The sequence below is a fragment of the Triticum urartu genome, chromosome 7 (genome assembly GCF_003073215.2).
Source record: "Triticum urartu cultivar G1812 chromosome 7, Tu2.1, whole genome shotgun sequence".
NCBI classification, from domain to species: Eukaryota; Viridiplantae; Streptophyta; class Magnoliopsida; order Poales; family Poaceae; genus Triticum; species Triticum urartu.
The window spans coordinates 511,647,643-511,666,515 of NC_053028.1; the positions used below are offsets into that span (position 1 = coordinate 511,647,643).

The 18,873-nt window shown below is 49.1% G+C and overlaps 1 protein-coding gene across 1 annotated transcript; it reads left to right on the forward strand.

Annotated features, from left to right (window-relative positions):
- Nucleotides 1-14,176: 14,176 nt before the first annotated feature.
- LOC125522146 (mitogen-activated protein kinase kinase kinase 1) lies at nt 14,177-15,506 on the forward strand. Its single transcript, XM_048687222.1, has one exon. It carries the CDS (start codon nt 14,521-14,523, stop codon nt 15,316-15,318), a length of 798 nt encoding a protein of 265 aa, XP_048543179.1. The 5' UTR covers nt 14,177-14,520; the 3' UTR covers nt 15,319-15,506.
- The last annotated feature ends 3,367 nt before the right edge of the window (nt 15,507-18,873 follow it).

The window sequence follows — 18,873 nt, forward strand, 5'->3', positions numbered from 1 at the left end:
AAACGAGGAGTGGATTAGTCATTCTGCGTCGGCAGGGCCCGGCCCTGCGCATACCTCACCCAGCGTTAGCCCTGACCGGAAACTAGGATGGGACTAAGGAGTGAGGGGCTATGGGGCAAGTTAGGCTCCTGAGTCGCGATGCTCAGGAGTCCCCCTTGACGTTCAAACGGGTTTCCATACCTTGGCTACGCTCGGGGAGGGGCGCATGACGACCAGGTCCGAGGGACCTGGCTGGGTGGCGTGCGCTCGGGCGAGGCCCGGGCATAGCCCCCGTGTCCAGCCCCCTCACGCGGAGCTCCCGAGGGGAGGCGTTGCGATGGTGCCGGACACTGAGCTCCGGGCTCCCTGAGGTTGGTACGGCCGTAGGCCGCCCTCAGTTGTTTATCACCAGCGCGGAGCATGGCGCTTCCGTATGTGTACAGGCATAGCCGCTCCTCGGCAGTGTCGTCAGCCAGTGCGGAGCATGGTGCTTCCACTGGTACGTGGGAGGGGCCTCCCCTCCGGGAGGATCCCCCGGGGCGTGTACAGCCCCGCCCTGACACGTGGCCGGCACGGTAGGGCTAGGAGAGGTGTATCTGGGCACTCGTGAGCCAGCGCGGGACTCACGAGGCCCTACCTCGAGGCGGGTTGCACCTGGCTCTGGGCCTTTATCAATGGTGTGTTCCTGGAGGGTGGTTAGAATGCTAATGCTCTACGTCCTCAGGTCCCGACCCTCGAGCTAGCTCAGCCGCCGCTGGTATGACAGGTCGTGATGCCGTGGGTCAAGGCCATGGGGTGAGGGCTGAAGAGCCAGTAGGAGCCCATGAGTCGCGATGCTCAGGTACCCCCCCCCTTTTAACGTGCAAGCGCTTTGCATGAAAGCGGAGAAGTCCGCGATAAGCAGCAGGTGACAATTAAGCGCGAAAGAGCAAATTCATTTTAAGTAGACGCGGAGAAGAAAACGTCGCTGGGCCAGGCCCGAGCAGCTCGGGGATGATACAGCCCGAGGGGCGCCCCCAACAAGGTAAGTAAAGGGCATAAGCAAAATGGATACATGCCACAGGGACGGACCCACGCGACCTGGGAATGATGCGGCCCTGTGGGCGCTCCCAGCTAAAAACGGAACTTAGAAAGATGTCACCTGGTGCCGTTGAAGATGAAGTGATGCTGAAGAAGTGGGCGATGCGCGATGATGACGTCGACCCTCACGAGCCCCCAGGCCCAGGAGTCTCGGGAGGCTCCGGGGGCGCAGGTGGGTTTCCGAGGGCCATCTCCATCTCCGCCAGGCCCGCACGATGCCCGACCTCCTGGGCCTCCAGAATGCTCCTCAGCAGGCGCTGATGAGCGGCGACCGTGTTTGGCAGGCCGGAAGGCATGCGAACATAGTTGTGAGGTGGACCCTCACAGCGCCCCACGCGCGAAGGCCAGAGGCGCTCCTGAGACGCGGCTCGGTTGAGCCCTGGCACGTCGATGCAGACGCGCAGCCCACCATCCTCGCCTGGATGTGGGGCCACGGTGGGCAAGCGGCGGCTGTCGCGCATGACTCTCGACTCCTGTAGCTCATGGGTGTTTCTTGCGATGAACTCCTGAGGGTTTGGTCTTCCTTGCCTTGTACTTTCCTGAGGGAAAAGTGCCTGGAAGCACCCCTTCAAGTGGTGCCCGAGCGCCTCCCTCGCGACCTTGGCAAAGTCGGTGGATCTCCAAGAAAGAGCCTCCGAGCCCTGCCTGAGGAGGGTGCCGGACGCGCCTTCCTATGCGAGAGAGGGTGATGCTCCCTGATTGGGCGCACATCTTGACGCAACACCTCCGGAGGCGACTGCCTCCTTATGGCTTGGGCCAGGCGAAACCTTCTTCTTCTTAAGGGTCGCCTCGGGAAGTCTTCCGTTCCCGTGGTCCGGGTCTTCGATTGCTGCGGCTTGGAACGCGCGCTCAAGTGAACACACGGCGTCCCTTTCTTCACAGGGTGCCCACCGTCCCCTCGGTGCTCCACCGACGTACTCCTTCCTCCTATATATACACACGTACCCCCAAACGATCAGAATAGGAGCCAAAAACCCAATTCCACCGTCGCAACTTTCTATATCCATGAGATCCCATCTTGGGGCCTGTTCCGGAGCTCCGCCGGAAGAGGGCCGTCATCACGGAGGGCTTCTACATCATCATAGCCTCTCCGATGAAGTGTGAGTAGTTTACCTCAGACCTTCGGGTCCATAGTTAGTAGCTAGATGGCTTCTTCTCTCTCTTTGAATCTCAATACAAAGTTCTCCCCTCTCTTGTGGAGATCTATTCGATGTAATCTTCTTTTTGCGGTGTGTTTGTTGAGACCGATGAATTGTGGGTTTATGATCAAGTCTATCTATGAATAATATTTGAATCTTCTCTAAATTCTTTTATGTATGATTGGTTATCTTTGCAAGTCTCTTCGAATTATCCGTTTGGTTTGGCCAACTAGATTGGTAGTTCTTGCCATGGGAGAAGTGCTTAGCTTTGGGTTCGATCTTGCGGTGTCCTTACCCAGAGACAGAAGGGGCAGCAAGGCACGTATTGCATCGTTTCCATCGAGGATAACAAGATGGGGTTTATTTCATATTGCATGAGTTTATCTCTCTACATCATGTCATCTTGCTTAAGGCGTTACTCTGTTTTTAACTTAATACTCTAGATGCATGCTGGATAGCGGTCGATGAGTGGAGTAATAGTAGTAGATGCAGAATCGTTTCGATCTACTTGTCACGGACGTGATGCCTATATACATGATCATGCCTAGATATTCTCTTAACTATGCTCAATTCTGTCAATTGCTCAACAGTAATTTGTTCACCCACCGTAGAATACTTATGCTCTTGAGAGAATCCACTAGTGAAACCTATGGCCCCCGGGTCTATTCTCATCATATCAATCTCCATCACTTTAATCTTGCTTTGCTTTTTTACTTTGCTTTTACTTTTTACTTTGCATCTTTATACCAAAACTATCAAAAATATTATATCTATCAGATCTCACTCTCGTAAGTGATCGTGAAGGGATTGACAACCCCTAATCGTGTTGGTTGCGAGTAGCTATCGCTTTGTGCAGATATGAGGGACTTGAGCGTGGCCTCTTACTGGATTGATACCTTGGTTCTCAAAAACTGAGGGAAATACTTACGCTACTCTGCTGCATCATCCCTTCCTCTTCGGGGAAAACCAACGCAAGCTCGAGACGTAGCAAGAAGGATTTCTGGCGCCATTGCCGGGGAGTCTACGCAAAAAGTCAACATACCAAGTACCCATCACAATCCCTATCTCTCGCATTACATTATTTGCCATTTGCCTCTCGTTTTCCTCTCCCCCCAATTCACCCTTGCCGTTTTATTCGCCCTCTCTCTCTATCCTCCCTCTCTATTTGCCTCTTTTTGCCCGCTTGCCTTTTTGTTTGCTTGTGTGTTAGATTGCTTGTTTGTCGTTATGGCTCAACCAAGATTTGGTGATCTTCACCTTAAAAGGTTAGAGGAGATCGAAACAACGTTAGGAAATTTATGGTTTTACAATTTGAGCATAATAATTTCTTTAAAACGAGCTTAAAGAACAAAAAGGTTTTATGAGTTATATGAATAAAGAGCTTGATGATATGTCTAAAGAATTTGATGGCATAAGATCCCAAATTGCTCGTCTAGAAAAGATGACTGCTGAATTTTCGGATATGCAAGCCACCTTAGTTAATAAGATGGCTGCTAAACTGGATTCCTATGAAAATCAAGATGAAGATCTAAAAGTTATTGATGTGTCCCCTGTTAAATCTTTATTTTGCAATATGAATCTTGATGAAACTGAATATGATCTTCCTTTACCTAGAAGGCGTTCTAAAAGTCGGAGTATTTAGATCTTAATGATGAAATTGATAAAAGTGGGATTGAAAGAAATAAAAATCTAGATGTTGCTAAACCCACTATATTGGATTTCAAGGAATTTAACTATGAAAGTTGCTCTTTAATTGATTGTATTTCCTTGTTGCAATCCGTGCTAAATTCTCCACATGCTTATAGTCAAAATAAAGCCTTCACCGAACATATTGTTGATGCCTTGATGCAATCTTATGAAGAAAAACTTGAGTTGAAAGTTTCTATCCCTAGAAAACTCTATGATGAGTGGGAACCAACTATTAAAATTAAAATTAAATATCATGAGTTTTATGCTTTGTGTGATTTGGGTGCTAGTGTCTCTACTATTCCCAAGACTTTGTGTGATTTGCTAGATTTCCGGAATTTTGATGATTGCTCTCTAAACTTGCATCTTGCGGATTCCACTATTAAGAAACCTATGTGAAGGTTTAATGATGTTCTTATTGTTGCAAATAGGAATTATGTGCCCGTAGATTTCATTGTTCTTGATATAGATTGCAATCCTTCTTGCCCTATTATTCTTGGTAGACCTTTCCTTAAAACGGTTGGTGTGATTATTGATATAAAGGAAGGGAATATTAGATTTCAATTCCCATTAAAAAAGGGCATGGAAAACTTTTCTAGTAAGAAAATAAAATTACCATATGAAACTATCATGAGATCCACTTATGGATTGCCTACCAAAGATGGCAATACCTAGATCTATCCTCGCTTTTAAGCCTAGCTAGGGGCGTTAAACGATAGCGCTTGTTGGGAGGCAACCCAATTTTATTTTTATTCCTTGCTTTTTGCTCCTGCTTAGTAATAAATAAATTATTTAGCCTCTGTTTCGGTTGTGTTTTTTGTGTTTAATTAGTGTTTGTGCCAAGTAGAACCGTTGGGAAGACTTGGGGAAAGTCTTGTTGAACTTGCTGTAAAAAATAGAAACTTTAGCGCTCACGATAACTACTGTCATTTTTATTTGAAGAGTGCTATTTAGTTAATTATTTTTGCAGATGATTAATAGATAAATTCCTCATGTCCAACAATTTATTTTATAATTTTTGGGGTTCCAGATCTTGCGCTAGCTACAGATTACTATAGACTGCTTTGTTTTTGATAGATTCTATTTTTCGTGTGTTGTTTGCTTATTTTGATGAATCTATGGCTAGTAAAATAGTTTATAATCCATAGAGAAGTTGGAATACAGTAGGTTTAACACCAACATAAATAAAGAATGAGTTCATTACAGTACCTTGAAGTGGTCTTTTGTTTTCTTTCGCTAACGGAGCTCACGAGTTTTCTATTTTGAGTTTTGTGTTGTGAAGTTTTCAAGTTTTGGGTGAATTCTTTTGATGGATCATGGAACAAGGAGTGGCAAGAGCCTAAGCTTGGGGATTCCCATGGCACCCCCAAGATAATCCAAGGACACCAAAAAGTCAAAGCTTGGGATGCCCCGGAAGGCATCCCCTCTTTCGTCCACTTCCATCAGTAATTTACTTGGAGCTATATTTTTATTCACCAACATGATATGTGTTTTTCTTGGAGCGTCTTGTATTATTTGTGTCTTTGTGTTTTAGTATTCCACAATCATCCTTGCTGTACACACCTTTTGAGAGAGCCATACATGAATTAAAATTTGATAGAATATTCTATGTGCTTCACTTATATCTTTTGAGCTAAGTAATTTTGCTCTATGCGCTTCACTTATATCTTTTGAGCTAAGTAGTTTTGCTCTATGTGCTTCACTTATATATTTTGAGTGTTATAATTTTTCTCTATGTGCTTCACTTAGATCTTTTAGAGCATGGTGGTGGATTTGTTTTAAAGAAACTATTGATCTCTCATGCTTCACTTAAATTATTTTGAGAGTCTCTTAATAGCATGGTAATTTGCTTAATAATAATATGCTTGGTATTCAAGATTTGTGAAACTTTCTTTTGAGTGTGTTGAATACTAAGAAAAGATTGAGCATGATAATTGTTTTGAGATATGGAGGTGATAATATTAAAGTCATGCTAGTTGAGTACTTGTGAATTTAAAGAATACTTGTGTTAAAGTTTGTGATTTCCGTAGCATGCACGTATGGTGAACCGTTATGTGACGAAGTCGGAGCATGATTTGTTTATTGATTGTCTTCCTTATGAGTGTCGGTCGGGGACGAGCGATGGTTTTTTCCTACCAATCTATCCCCCTAGGAGCATGCGCGTAATACTTTGCTTTGATAACTTCTAGATTTTTGCAATAAGTATATGAGTTCTTTATGACTAATGTTGAGTCCATGGATTATACGCACTCTCACCCTTCCACCTTTGCTAGCATCTCTAATACCGCGCACATTTCACTGGTATCATACACCTACCATATACCTTCCTCAAAACAGCCACCATACCTACCTATTATGGCATTTCCATAGCCATTCCGAGATATATTGCCATGCAACTTTTCACCATCTAGTTCTTCATGACACACTCATCATTGTCATATTGCTTAGCATGATCATGTAGTTGACATAGTATTTGTGGCAAAGCCACCGTTCATAATTTCTTCATACTTGTCACTCTTGATTCATTGCATATCCCGGTACACCGCCGGAGGCATCCATATAGAGTCATACTTTGTTTTAGAATCGAGTTGTAATCATTGAGTTGTAAATAAATAAAAGTGTGATGATCATCATTCAATAGAGCATTGTCCCAATAAAAATAAAATAAAATAAAAGAGAAAGGCCAAAGAAAAAAAGAAGGCCCCAAAACAATAAAAAATAAAAAAGACCAATGCTACTATCCTTTTTTCCACACTTGTGCTTCAAAGTAGCACCATGATATAGAGTCTCATATATTGTGCTTCAAAGTAGCACCTTGTTCTTCATATAGAGAGTCTCATATGTTGTCACTTTCATATACTAGTGGTAATTTTACATTATAGAACTTGGCTTGTATATTCGAATGATGGGCTTCCTCAAAATTGCCCTAGATCTTCGTGAGCAAGCAAGTTGGATGCACACCCACTTAGTTTCTTTTGTTGAGCTTTCATACATTTATAGCTCTAGCGCATCCGTTGCATGGCAATCCCTACTCACTCACATTGATATCTATTGATGGGCATCTCCATAGCCCGTTGATACGCCTAGTTGATGTGAGACTATCTTCCCCTCCTTTTTGTCTTCTTCACAACCACCATTCTATTCCACCTATAGTGCTATATCCATGGCTCACGCTCATGTATTGCGTGAAGATTGAAAAAGTTTTGAAAAAGTTAGAGTATGAAACAATTGCTTGGCTTGTCATCGGGGTTGTGCATGATTTAAATACTTTGTGTGGTGAATATGGAGCATAGCCAGACTATATGATTTTGTAGGGATAACTTTCTTTGGCCATGTTATTTTGAGAAGACATAATTGCTTGGTTAGTATGCTTGAAGTATTATTATTTTTATGTCAATATAAACTTTTGTCTTGAATCTTTCTAATCTGAATATTCATACCACAATTAAAAAGATTTGCATTGAAATTATGCCAAGTAGCACTCCGCATCAAAAATTCTCTTTTTATCATTTACCTACTCGAGGACGAGCAGGAATTAAGCTTGGGGATGCCTGATACGTCTCCAATGTATCTATAATTTTTGATTGCTCCATGCTATATTATCTACTGTTTTGGACTATATTGGGTTTTATTTTCCACTTTTATATTATTTTTGGGACTAACCTATTAACCGGAGGCCTACCCAGAATTGTTGTTTTTTTGCCTATTTCAGTGTTTCGGACAAACAGAATATCAAACGGAGTCCAAACAGAATAAAATCTTCGGGAACGTGATTTTCTCACCGAACGTGATCCAGGAGACTTGGACCCTACTCCAGGAGGTCAAAGAGGAGGCCACGAGGGTGGGGGGCACCCCCCTAGGGCGCGCTCCTGCCTCGTGGGCCCTCGGTGCTCCACCGACGTACTCCTTCCTCCTATATATACACACGTACCCCCAAACGATCAGAACAGGAGCCAAAAACCTAATTCCACCGCCGCAACTTTCTGTATCCACGAGATCCCATCTTGGGGCCTGTTCCAGAGCTCCACCGGAAGAGGGCCGTCATCACGGAGGGCTTCTACATCATCATAGCCTCTCCGATGAAGTGTGAGTAGTTTACCTCAGACATTCGGGTCCATAGTTAGTAGCTAGATGGCTTCTTCTCTCTCGTTGAATCTCAATACAAAGTTCTCCACCTCTCTTGTGGAGATCTAGTCGATGTAATCTTCTTTTTGTGGTGTGTTCGTTGAGACCGATGAATTGTGGGTTTATGATCAAGTCTATCTATGAATAATATTTGAATCTTCTCTGAATTCTTTTATGTATAATTGGTTATCTTTGCAAGTCTCTTCGAATTATCCGTTTGGTTTGGCCAACTAGATTGGTAGTTCTTGCCATGGGAGAAGTGCTTAGCTTTGGGTTCGATCTTGCAGTGTCCTTACCCAGTGACAGAAGGGGCAGCAAGGCACGTATTGCATCGTTGCCATCGAGGATTACAAAATGGGGTTTATTTCATATTGCATGAATTTATCTCTCTACATCATGTCATCTTGCTTAAGGCGTTACTCTATTTTTAACTTAATACTCTAGATGCATGCTGGATAGCGGTCGATGAGTGGAGTAATAGTAGTAGATGCAGAATCGTTTCGATCTACTTGTCACGAACGTGATGCCTATATACATGATCATGCCTAGATATTCTCATAATTATGTTCAATTCTGTCAATTGCTCAACAGTAATTTGTTCACCCACCATAGAATACTTATGCTCTTGAGAGAAGCCACTAGTGAAACCTATGGCCCCCGGGTCTATTCTCATCATATCAATCTCCATCACTTTAATATTGCTTTGCTTTTTTACTTTGCTTTTACTTTTTACTTTGCATCTTTATACCAAAAATACCAAAAATATTATATCTATCAGATCTCACTCTCGTAAGTGACCGTGAAGGGATTGACAACCCCTAATCGCGTTGGTTGTGAGTAGCTATCGCTTTGTGCAGGTACGAGGGACTTGAGCGTGGCCTCCTACTGGATTGATACCTTGGTTCTCAAAAACTGAGGGAAATACTTACGCTACTCTGCTGCATCATCCCTTCCTCTTTGGGGAAAACCAACGCAAGCTCAAGACGTAGCATCCTGCTTCGCCGTCAATGAGGGTCCTGGTGACCTGCACGTTGCTGATGACTGGGGAGCAAAGCATCGGGAGGACTCCGGCCGTTGCCGCGCACTTGAGCTGATCCGCTGAGCTGAACGTGATAGCGCACGCAGACCACCTGAGAGGGCGCATGGCCTCAAGCTTGGGGAGGACTGCATTCACCTCGCAAGAAAACTGCTTGAAGATGCGCTGTGAGGCTGGGGCCTGCGCTCCACCCAAGATGCAAGCGATTGCGCGCGGCTCCTGGAAGCCCCCAGCTCCCTCGTCTTGATGTTGGTCTTCGTTCCTCCTTGGCGGTGGCGGCAGAGGAGGAATGCCTGCGTTGCCGTGCGGGCGATCCTCACGAGGCTGATCTCTCCAGCCTCCCTCGCGAGGTTGGTCCTGCCAGCGATCCTCGCGAGGTCGTTCACGCCACCCTTGGCGAGGGCCACGGTCTTCCCATCGTCCGCCACCTCTTCCTGCTCCTCGGCCATAGCCCCTGTCATTGCGCTCGGGGCGTCGGCCGACACGTCCATCTCTCACGGCCCTGAGCTCTTGACATTCGTTGGTGTTGTGGGTGTGGAGGTCGTGGTACACGCAGTACCGGCTGCCCTTGGATGACTCAGGCTGATCCCTGCCTCGCTTGGTGTCCGGTTTCGCTGCAAGCACAGCAGCCCCCTTGCGCTTCACGTCCTTGGCCTTGGGCTTATTCTCTTCTGGGTCGGCAGCCGGGAGTTCGAGGAGGGAAAGGCGCCCTTCCTCAGCCCTGGCGCACTTGGTTTCCAAGTTGAACAGCTCCAGGGATGTGCACAGGTCTTCATGGATTGCTAGCTCCTCCTTCATCTTGATGTCGCGTACGCCATTGGAGAAGGCCGAGATGATGGCTTCTTCAGTCACCTTGGGGATCTTGAGGCGGGCGTTGTTGAAGCGCTGGATGTATTTCTGCAGGGTTTCCCCTTGCTGCTGCTTGATGCGACGCAAATCGCTCACGGCCGGGGGCCGGTCGCAAGTGCCCTGGAAGTTGGCGATGAAGCGAGTGCGCATCTCGCCCCAGGAGGAGATCGTGCCAGGAGCCAGGTTCAGGAGCCAGGTGCGGGCCCCGTCCTTGAGCGCCATGGGAAACCAGTTCACCATGACCCTTTCGTCTCCGTTGGCGGCTTCGATGCATAGCTCATAGAGCTGTAGGAACTCCGCGGGGTCCGCCGTGCCATCGTAGCGAGGGGGCAGGTCAGGCTTGAACTTTCCTGGCCATGCGACGCCGCGTAGCTCGGGGGTGAGGGCATGGCGCCTGCTGTGGCCACCGATGCCTTTTGCTGGTGTTGGGCTTGTTCCTGGGGATTACTGCGCGCCGCTGCTTGGAGCAGCGCGGGGTCTTGGCGTGGAGGTGCAGGGACGCGATCTTGGCGCGCCGGCGCTGGGAGCGCGCGAGCACCTTCTTGGGGATGAGGGATCTCTTGGCAGCTCCTTTCTTACTGCGCAGGCGCCGGACACGGAGGGTCTCGCCCTGGGGCTGCGTGCCTTGGAGCCAGGACGCCTTCTTAGGGAGGAGGTGGCGGAGGCACCTCCTGATCCTCGCCTCCTGCGCGGAATGGTGGGCGAGGCAGCGAGAGGGACGACAAGGGGGAGCCCCCTGCGGCGCTGACGAGCTCGGTGATGCGGGCGAGCCAGTCCTCGTAGAGGTCGTCGACGGGGCGGTAGTGCAAGAGCTCTCTTGCCAAGAGCAGCGCGGCGTGCGCGTCCGTGGGGGCGCGATGGGCGTGGGACGACGGAGCGGCTGGAGTTAGCGACGGTGTGGCGGTGCGGCCCTCCCGCCGTACCGAAGGATGATGGGACGAGGCCTACTACTCGTTCCCCGCCGGGCCGGTGGCGGCGTTGGCGGCAGGCGACGGGGAACGACGAGGGCGTCCGCCGACGGGCGCCGTCTGGGCGACGCGGGTGGGAGAGCAGCTCGGCGCTCGGCGCGAACCCGACGAGCGTCAGCCATGGACACGACGGAAGATCACATGCGAACAGCGGAAGAGAGATTCCGGCGCACCCCTACCTGGCGCGCCAAATGTAGGATTTCGGGTCCGGCAAACCCTTGAGGTTCGAACACTGGGGTGTGCGCAGAGATCTCTCCCCTACCGATCTACGTCCAATCTCCTCGCGTGATCTAAGCTGGAAACAACGAACAACACAAGGGACACGAGGTTTATACTGGTTCGGGCCACCGTTGTGGTGTAATACTCTACTCCAGTGTGTGGTGTGATGGATTGCCTCAGGGGCTGATGATGAACAGTACAAGGGAAGAACAGCCTCACGAGAGGTGTTCTTGAGCTGGTGCGATGAACTGCTTGGATGAGTTCAGTCGCCTCTCTCTCTGCTAGGGCTCTATCAGATCCCTAGATGTCTCTGCTCTTGGGTGTCCCCATCTCTCGATGTCTCTATCGGTCATCCTCTACCCTGTGGTGGCTAGCTCTATTTATAGAGGCCCTGGGCCTCTCCCCAAATAATGAGCGGGAAGGGCGCCAACAATTGGCCATTTAAAAGGGGAACATCCAGTACAAATTATCCTGACCAAAGGTGGTCTTCGGCTGCCAAAAGTACTGGTGATGACGCCGTCTTGGACTCCACGGTGACCTCCGTCCTGCCGCTCTGCTGGTCTTAGTCTCGTTGCACCGGAATGGCAACCTTTACCCGATGCCTTGGCCCGTGCTTGTCCCCTTGGCATCAAAGGGGAAATAAGGACGCTGCGCAGGCCTGGCGCCCGCCTGGTCTCGATCGTCATGGCTTGCGTCACGGACTCCTCGCGAGGTACTCCTGTCTTGATATCTCCGCCTCCTCGTGAGCCTGCCTGATGAGGCTGCCTCTGAAAAAGCTTTCTGTCGTCCGCCCCGCGAGGCTTAGCCCCTCATGAGGATCTTAAGCTTGAGCTGATGAAGATGGGCCGCGCTGGGCCCCCACTTGAGTCACGCCGCAGGCCGCAGATAGGCAAGTCTAGGGACCCCGTTCCCAGAACGCCGACAGAATCTACTTTCCTTTTTTCGGGGACCTAGCCTTTCTTTCATTAAGACCAGTTGATTTATAACTTACGATCATGATTAAGGAAGAGAAATTACCCTTCCATAGATTTGTCTAAATACAAATGTATCAACTCACATTTTAGTATTAGATACATCCATATCTAGACAAATCTAAAATAAGAATTTTAAAACAGAGGAAGTAGTAACAATCACTTCTGTGCGGTCCATCATGCATGTTTGTTTGAGACTTGTGCATCAGAGCTTCTAGAGCCGGGCTGCTCAAGCTGACTATACGGACCATCCGGACAGTCCCGGTCACAAAACCGTGACCCGGGGCCGACCTCCTCAAACCAGCCGCAGTCATCTCGGTTGACCAGCATGTCTCAAACCCAGGCCAAATCTGGGACGAATTTAGGAAGATCCGTACATGCCTAGCCGTGCCAGGCACGTCGGCCTAGACTACCCTGGCCCATCTAGACCTCACATATATCCCCATTTGGATGAACCCTAGATGACAGTCAAACGCTCACTCCACTCCACTTTTCTCTATCTCCTCCTCTCCCCATCCCCTTCCCTTTCGATTCACGTCGAGCGATGACAACAGCGTGTCCAGCGGCGGATCCGACGCCGATGACGACCGGGAGTCGCTGCTGTGCGAGGCGGGCGACCTGGAGGAGCTCGTCGTCCACATTGCTCTACGCCGCTCGTGGCATGACCGGGGTGGAAGCGGAAGCTTTGGCTCCACACCGTCCCCTGTCACCCGGCGACACAGTGCGGACGATGGTGTCGATACGTCACATCCACACAGCTCCAGGCGCTTTGAGCCCCTGCCGGTCTGCACCCCCTTGTCCCTCTCTGTCTGCTCCAGATGGTGTCCCCGACTGCTGTTGGGTCCTCATGCCTGCGCCGGCGTCGACACGACCATGGATGCCCGAATTTGAGGCACGGGCCGCACGCCGGGAGAGGCAGCAGGCGGGGGAGAGGGTGGAGGTGCGGAAAGCGCAGGGCCCCCGCACGCGCCGGTGGGTCCAGAGGACCAGCTCCTCGCGAAGGCCCTCCGTCGCTCCCTCACCAAGGCGGAGATCGATGTGCGGCGACTCCGTCGCAAAAACGCCAAAGCCCACCGGCTCACCATCGAGCAGTCGGGGCACGAGACGACGAAGGAAGCGGTGGCCAAAGTGAAGGCCGCCCGGCTGACGAAGGTGTAGGCGTGCGCGGTCCCGAGGATGGCCAGCGTCATCTCCTCCTCCGGCGACTCCGACCTCTCAGATGGCTCTAGCTTCAACAATGACGCCCCTCTCATCGTCGACGCCTACACAGAGGGGTACAGCCGCACCGGCACCGCATGGGGAAGTGGTTACTAGTATGTGAATTATGTCCGTTTGTTGCTAAAGTGTGTTGGTCTACGTAGTTGCTAGTTTTAGAGCATCTACGTTACATGGCTTTTGAAGGGCATGATATGAGAGGGAAGGTTGCGGAGGCAACAAAATAAGAGATGATCGATCACTATCTGCAGACGCACCTGGAGGGGTTTGTGAACGTTTGAGATGCGGGATTAACTTGTTGAAGGCATTGCTCGGGTATGCTTGGACTGATTCTTCAAGATGAAAATGGTGCTTAAGTATCGCTCCCGTCTTGAAGGCATTGTTGTTGAAGAATCTCATTGTCCATGTAATGTTATGAGATGGTTGATACAGATATGGTCTTTGCTGTAGTTTGCCGATAGCATATCTAATCGCTTGGGGTTTTTCTTTTCCTTTTTCCCGGCCTTCGCATAGCTCTGGTCTTACATGACTTTGCTGGTTGCCGGCGTATTTTCATATGTATGTGTGAGTTGGTGCTGGGTATGTGCATCCTAACTATGCAAAGACCGAGTATGTGCTCATTGTGTTATATATCTTCTTGATGATGCATTTTAAACTAATAAATTCCATCCTTCGTCGAATTTTTTTTCTCTTTCCAAAATATTATGTTGCCAAAATGTCAACTCTAGCTATGTGTACGGACCATCAGTTCTATACTGCTCCCACCCTCTTTTGCTGCATCTGCACTCACTCTGCATCACCACCAAAAACTTTGATGTCTTGAACAGCATCGCACGCGCGCGCTCACTACATGTGTAGTACGTACATCTCACCAGAATACAATAACGGCCGCTTCGGAATATTCTTCCTTAAACAAGTCCGGTCAAATCGGATGGCTATGGCTTCCATCCATCATCCACCTCCCAAGCTGACCTCCTCAAGTATGCTTCTGCTTCAGTTAACCCATGCTTCGGTACACCCTGCTGCTGAGACTTGGAAGAATTGGTCTGTACTCCTACAGCTGCAGGTCAGGTGCCCAAGATTGAGCCCAAAGTTAACTTGCCGGAGCTGCCTCCTCCTCTTCCCTCGTGTGAGCTTTGCTTCCGGCCCCCGTAATCCCCATCGCCGCAGTCTTCTCCCACGGCACTCAACGCATCTCATGGCATGGCGCCCCGGCCTTACATAGCCGCTCGCCCCCGGGCTCCCGCCATCCCATGCCAGAAACGCGAGACGTGTCCATGGAGCCGTCGTTTGGGTCCAGCTCGGCGGGCACCGAGGAGGCGTCGACGCGGCGCGTCGCCAACCGCATCATCCGCGCGCTGCAGCACCACCTCCTGCTGCTGCACCGCGCCGGCGCCGACTTCTTCGTGCTGGGCGCCACGGGCAACGTGTACACGGTGACCCTGGCGACCACGCCGGCGTGCACGTGCCCCGACCCCGGCGCGCCCTGCAAGCACATCCTCTTCGTGCTGCTCCGCGTCCTCGGCCTGTCCCTCGACGAGGCCTGCGTGTGGAGGCAATCGCTGCGGCCGTGCCAGGTCGCGCGGCTCGTCGCCGCGCCGACTTACCCGGAGGTGCTCGCCGGCCCTCGCGCCCGGGCGAGGTTCCACCAGCTGTGGTCGGCTCACGCGGCGGCCGCGGCCGCCAAGGCCGCCGACCAGCGCCGGCAGGAGTCCGCCGCGCCGCCGTCGGGGCGCCTCGACGGCGCCGCCTGCCCGGTGTGCCTCGAGGAGATGGCGCCTCCGGCGGCAGAGGCACAAGGCGGCGCGGCGGCGCCGCTGCTGACGTGCGGCACGTGCCGGAACTCGGTGCACGCCGAGTGCTTCGCGCGGTGGAAGCGCAGCCGCGCGAGGCGGGCGGCGACGTGCGTCGTGTGCCGCGCGAGGTGGCGGAAGCCGAGCCGGGACCGGGAGCAGGACCAGCAGCAGTACCTGAACCTGTCGGCGTACATGAACGAGGGGAACGACGTGGCGGACATGCAGGTCGAGGACGGAGCTCCCTGTGGCGGATAGAGGAACTTGCTACGGCAGTTCATAGATACTGTATGAAATCTAAGAAGCTGTACAGAGGGAGTAGCTTCCCGATTCATTCGGTCTCGTGACAATTCTTTCTTATTTTTCTTAGGATCTGACTTCAAGTGACTTGTTACATGCATGTACAGAATTTCTATGTCAATAAAAATCACTGTGTTATGAAGAAATTATCGATGATGGCAGTGTGTGCTGTTATTGGGGCAATGCAAATCCGAGACATTGGGACCAAAAAAGTCCTTGAATTTTCCGTATTTGTGCGGGGTTTGCATGTCAAACTTATGACCGAAAAGGTCATTAATTTTCTAATTGTGAGCTGTCTTCAAGATGACAGAGCAGGATGATTCATTCAGTTAAGGCTGTCGTTACTTGTGAGTCTCATTCTCTCTGTTTCTGAAGACGTGCAAGCAATCTGACACTGAGATTGCCCATTTGTACCATCTGTTAACTACTCACAGATATGCCCTCTGTATATCTTTTTCTTTCAAAAAGAGGTTCGCCCAGTCTGTGCATCAGAATGATGCATACGGTGATGATTATTAATAAGCAAAAGATCCAACATAAGTTTCCATGTCTCGAACAAAGAACAAAAAAAGGCTCACGAAGAGCTAAACAGTAAAAGAAAAGCCACAACCGCCTGGTATAAAAAGATAGGAACACTAAATGCCTATCCTATTACATGACCGTCATCCAAACCAGTTGAAAATATCCCGTGCTACCATCGCCCATCGGGTAGCTCTAGTAACCAATCGCTTCCTGGCCTCTGTCGGAGTGAGTAGCGACCACATACAGATCAACGCAGTGGCTCTGAAGATAACCTGCAAAAAATTAATATTTGTTGTTCTGTTAAAAACCAAATCATTTCTGCAATTCCACACTGCCCATAATAAAGCACACACTCCTACACGGATATGTCTCGCTGTATCGGAATCTATCCCATCAAGCCACGTCCCAAATAACGTGTTGATAGAATTCGAAGGAGTAATGTTAAAAGCTATGTGAACCGACCGCCACATAATTTTTGCCAGAGGACAATCAAGAAAGGGGTGTTTGATTGATTCATGTTGGTCGCAAAAGCTACATCTTGTAGATCCTGTTCAATTACGTTTTGTCAAATTATCCTTAGTTAAAATAACTTGTTTATGCACAAACCACATAAACACTTTGATTTTCAAAGGTACTTTAACTTTCCAAATATGTTTCGTTCTAGGAATCACGCTAGAGTTAATAACATCCAAGTCCATGGATTTAACTGAAAACTCTTCATTCTTAGTTAGTTTCCAGTACAACTGATCGGGCTGTTGAGACAACTGAATATCCATCAATCTTCTCACAAGATTGAGCCAGGCTTCCCAACGGTTTTCCACTAGCGTCCTCCGAAATTGAATATTGAGGGGAGTGGACTGCAGTACTGTTGCAATGTAAGCGTCTCTATGCTGAACAATGCTATACAAAGAAGGATATTCGAGTGCGAGGGGCGTCTCCCCTAGCCATGTATCCTCCCAGAACCTCGTAGCGGTACCGTTTCCAACTATAAACCTTGTCCTATTGAAAAAGAGTGGTTTAACTCTCATCAATCCTTTCCAAAAAGGTGAATCAGTCGGCCTCACTGTCACCTGGGATAAGGTTCTAGAGTGAAGGTACTTGTTACGCGGGATCTGAGCCCATGTGGCCTCCGTCTCGATAGAAAGCTTAAATAGCCACTTGCCAAGTAGACATCTGTTCTTCACCTCCAGATTCTCAATGCCTAGACCCCCTTGGTCTTTCGGCCTACAAATGATATCCCATTTAGCAAGTCTGCATTTTCGCTTAAATTCATCACTCTGCCAAAAAAAGCGTGATCGATAAAAGTCTAGCCTCTTCCGGACTCCAACCGGTACCTCGAAAAAGGAGAGAAGAAACATGGGCATACTCATGAGGACCGAATTAATGAGAATTAATCGGCCTCCGTATGACATCAGCTTGCCTTTCCAGCAGCTCAGTTTCTTCTCAAAACGGTCCTCAATGCACTTCCATTCTCTGTTGGTCAGCTTACGATGGTGAATTGGTATACCTAAATACGTGAAAGGTAAAGCCCCCTATTCACACCCGAACAATTGTTTGTACGCGTCTTGGTCATCATTAGCTCTTCCGAAACAGAACAATTCGCTCTTGTGGAAGTTAATCTTTAACCCGGTCAATTGTTCGAATAAGCATAACACGAGCTTCATGTTTCGCACTTTTGCCAAGTCATGCTCCATGAATATGGTAGTATCATCAGCGTACTTTAGAATGGATACACCACCATCAACTAAGTGCGGGACGAGGCCACCAACCTGACATGCATCCTTAGCCCTTCCTATAAGAATTGTCAACATATCGACCACTATGTCGAACAGAATAGGTGACATCGGGTCTCCTTGCCTCAGCCATTTGTGTGTTTGGAAGTAGTGACCTATGTCATCATTCACTTTAATCCCAACACTCCCTTTTGCGTAAAAGAGTCTACCTGGTGTCTCCGCGCCTCATCAAAACCTTTCATACGCAATGCCTGTTGAAGGAAGGGCCATTTGACCTTATTGTACGCTTTCTCAAAGTACACTTTGAAAACAACTCCGTCTAGTTTTTTTGTGTGGATTTCATGGAGCGTTTCATGTAGGACGACGACCCCTTCTAGGATGCTTCTGTCCGGAATGAAAGCGGGTTGGGACGGTTGCACCACAGAGTGCGCAATTTGCGTAAGAGTATTAGTCCTGACCTTGGTGAAAATTTTGAACCTTACATTAAGAAGACATATAGGCCTGAACTTCTCAATACGAACGGCCTTTGTTTTTTTAGGAAGTAGAGTTATCGTTTCAAAATTTAGTTGAAACAACTGAAGCTATCCAGAGAATAAATCATGGAACATCGGGAGCAAATCCCCTTTGATAATATGCCAACACTTTTTATAAAACTCCGCTGGAAAACCATCCGGCCCTGGAGCCTTATTGTTCTTCATTTGTGAAATGACCTCAAACACCTCTTTCTCCATAAATGGGGCAGTCAAAATCTCATTCTCGTCTATCGCAAGTTGAGGGACATCCTCAACCCTGGACTCATCTAAGGATATATATGACGTTATCCTCTGGATGCCCTCTGTATATTGCCTGATGAATTCGTAGTAGCTATGATGGCTGGATACATTCAGTGATTACAGGCACAGATGTGCCGAATTGGGGAAAAGCAAGAAGAAGACATGGTTGAGAGCCTAGATGGAAGGGGAAAGTTGGTAGCAGCCGTTCGCCTGATCGAATCCTCGATGCCCCTGCCTCCGATGTGTCTTGGGATGTGTTTGGTTCCAGGAACCAACGAGAATGTAACGGGATGGACCCGTTCCTGGGCCACATTCTAACATTTGGCTCGCAACTGGGATGGAACCTACTCATCCTCACCCACTGAATATTCCGCCAAGATCCGGAACAGAGCGGTCTCTCCAAATTGAGCAGACAACACGGAACCGTCTCTCAGCACTCGTCCCTTTCTCCCGCACAAGGCCCCTCAGTCTGCTCCCTCCCAAGA

Coding starts and splice junctions, on each gene's coding strand:
- LOC125522146 (XM_048687222.1), top strand. CDS start 14,521: ATGCCAGAAACGCGAGACGTGTCCATGGAGCCGTCGTTTGGGTCCAGC.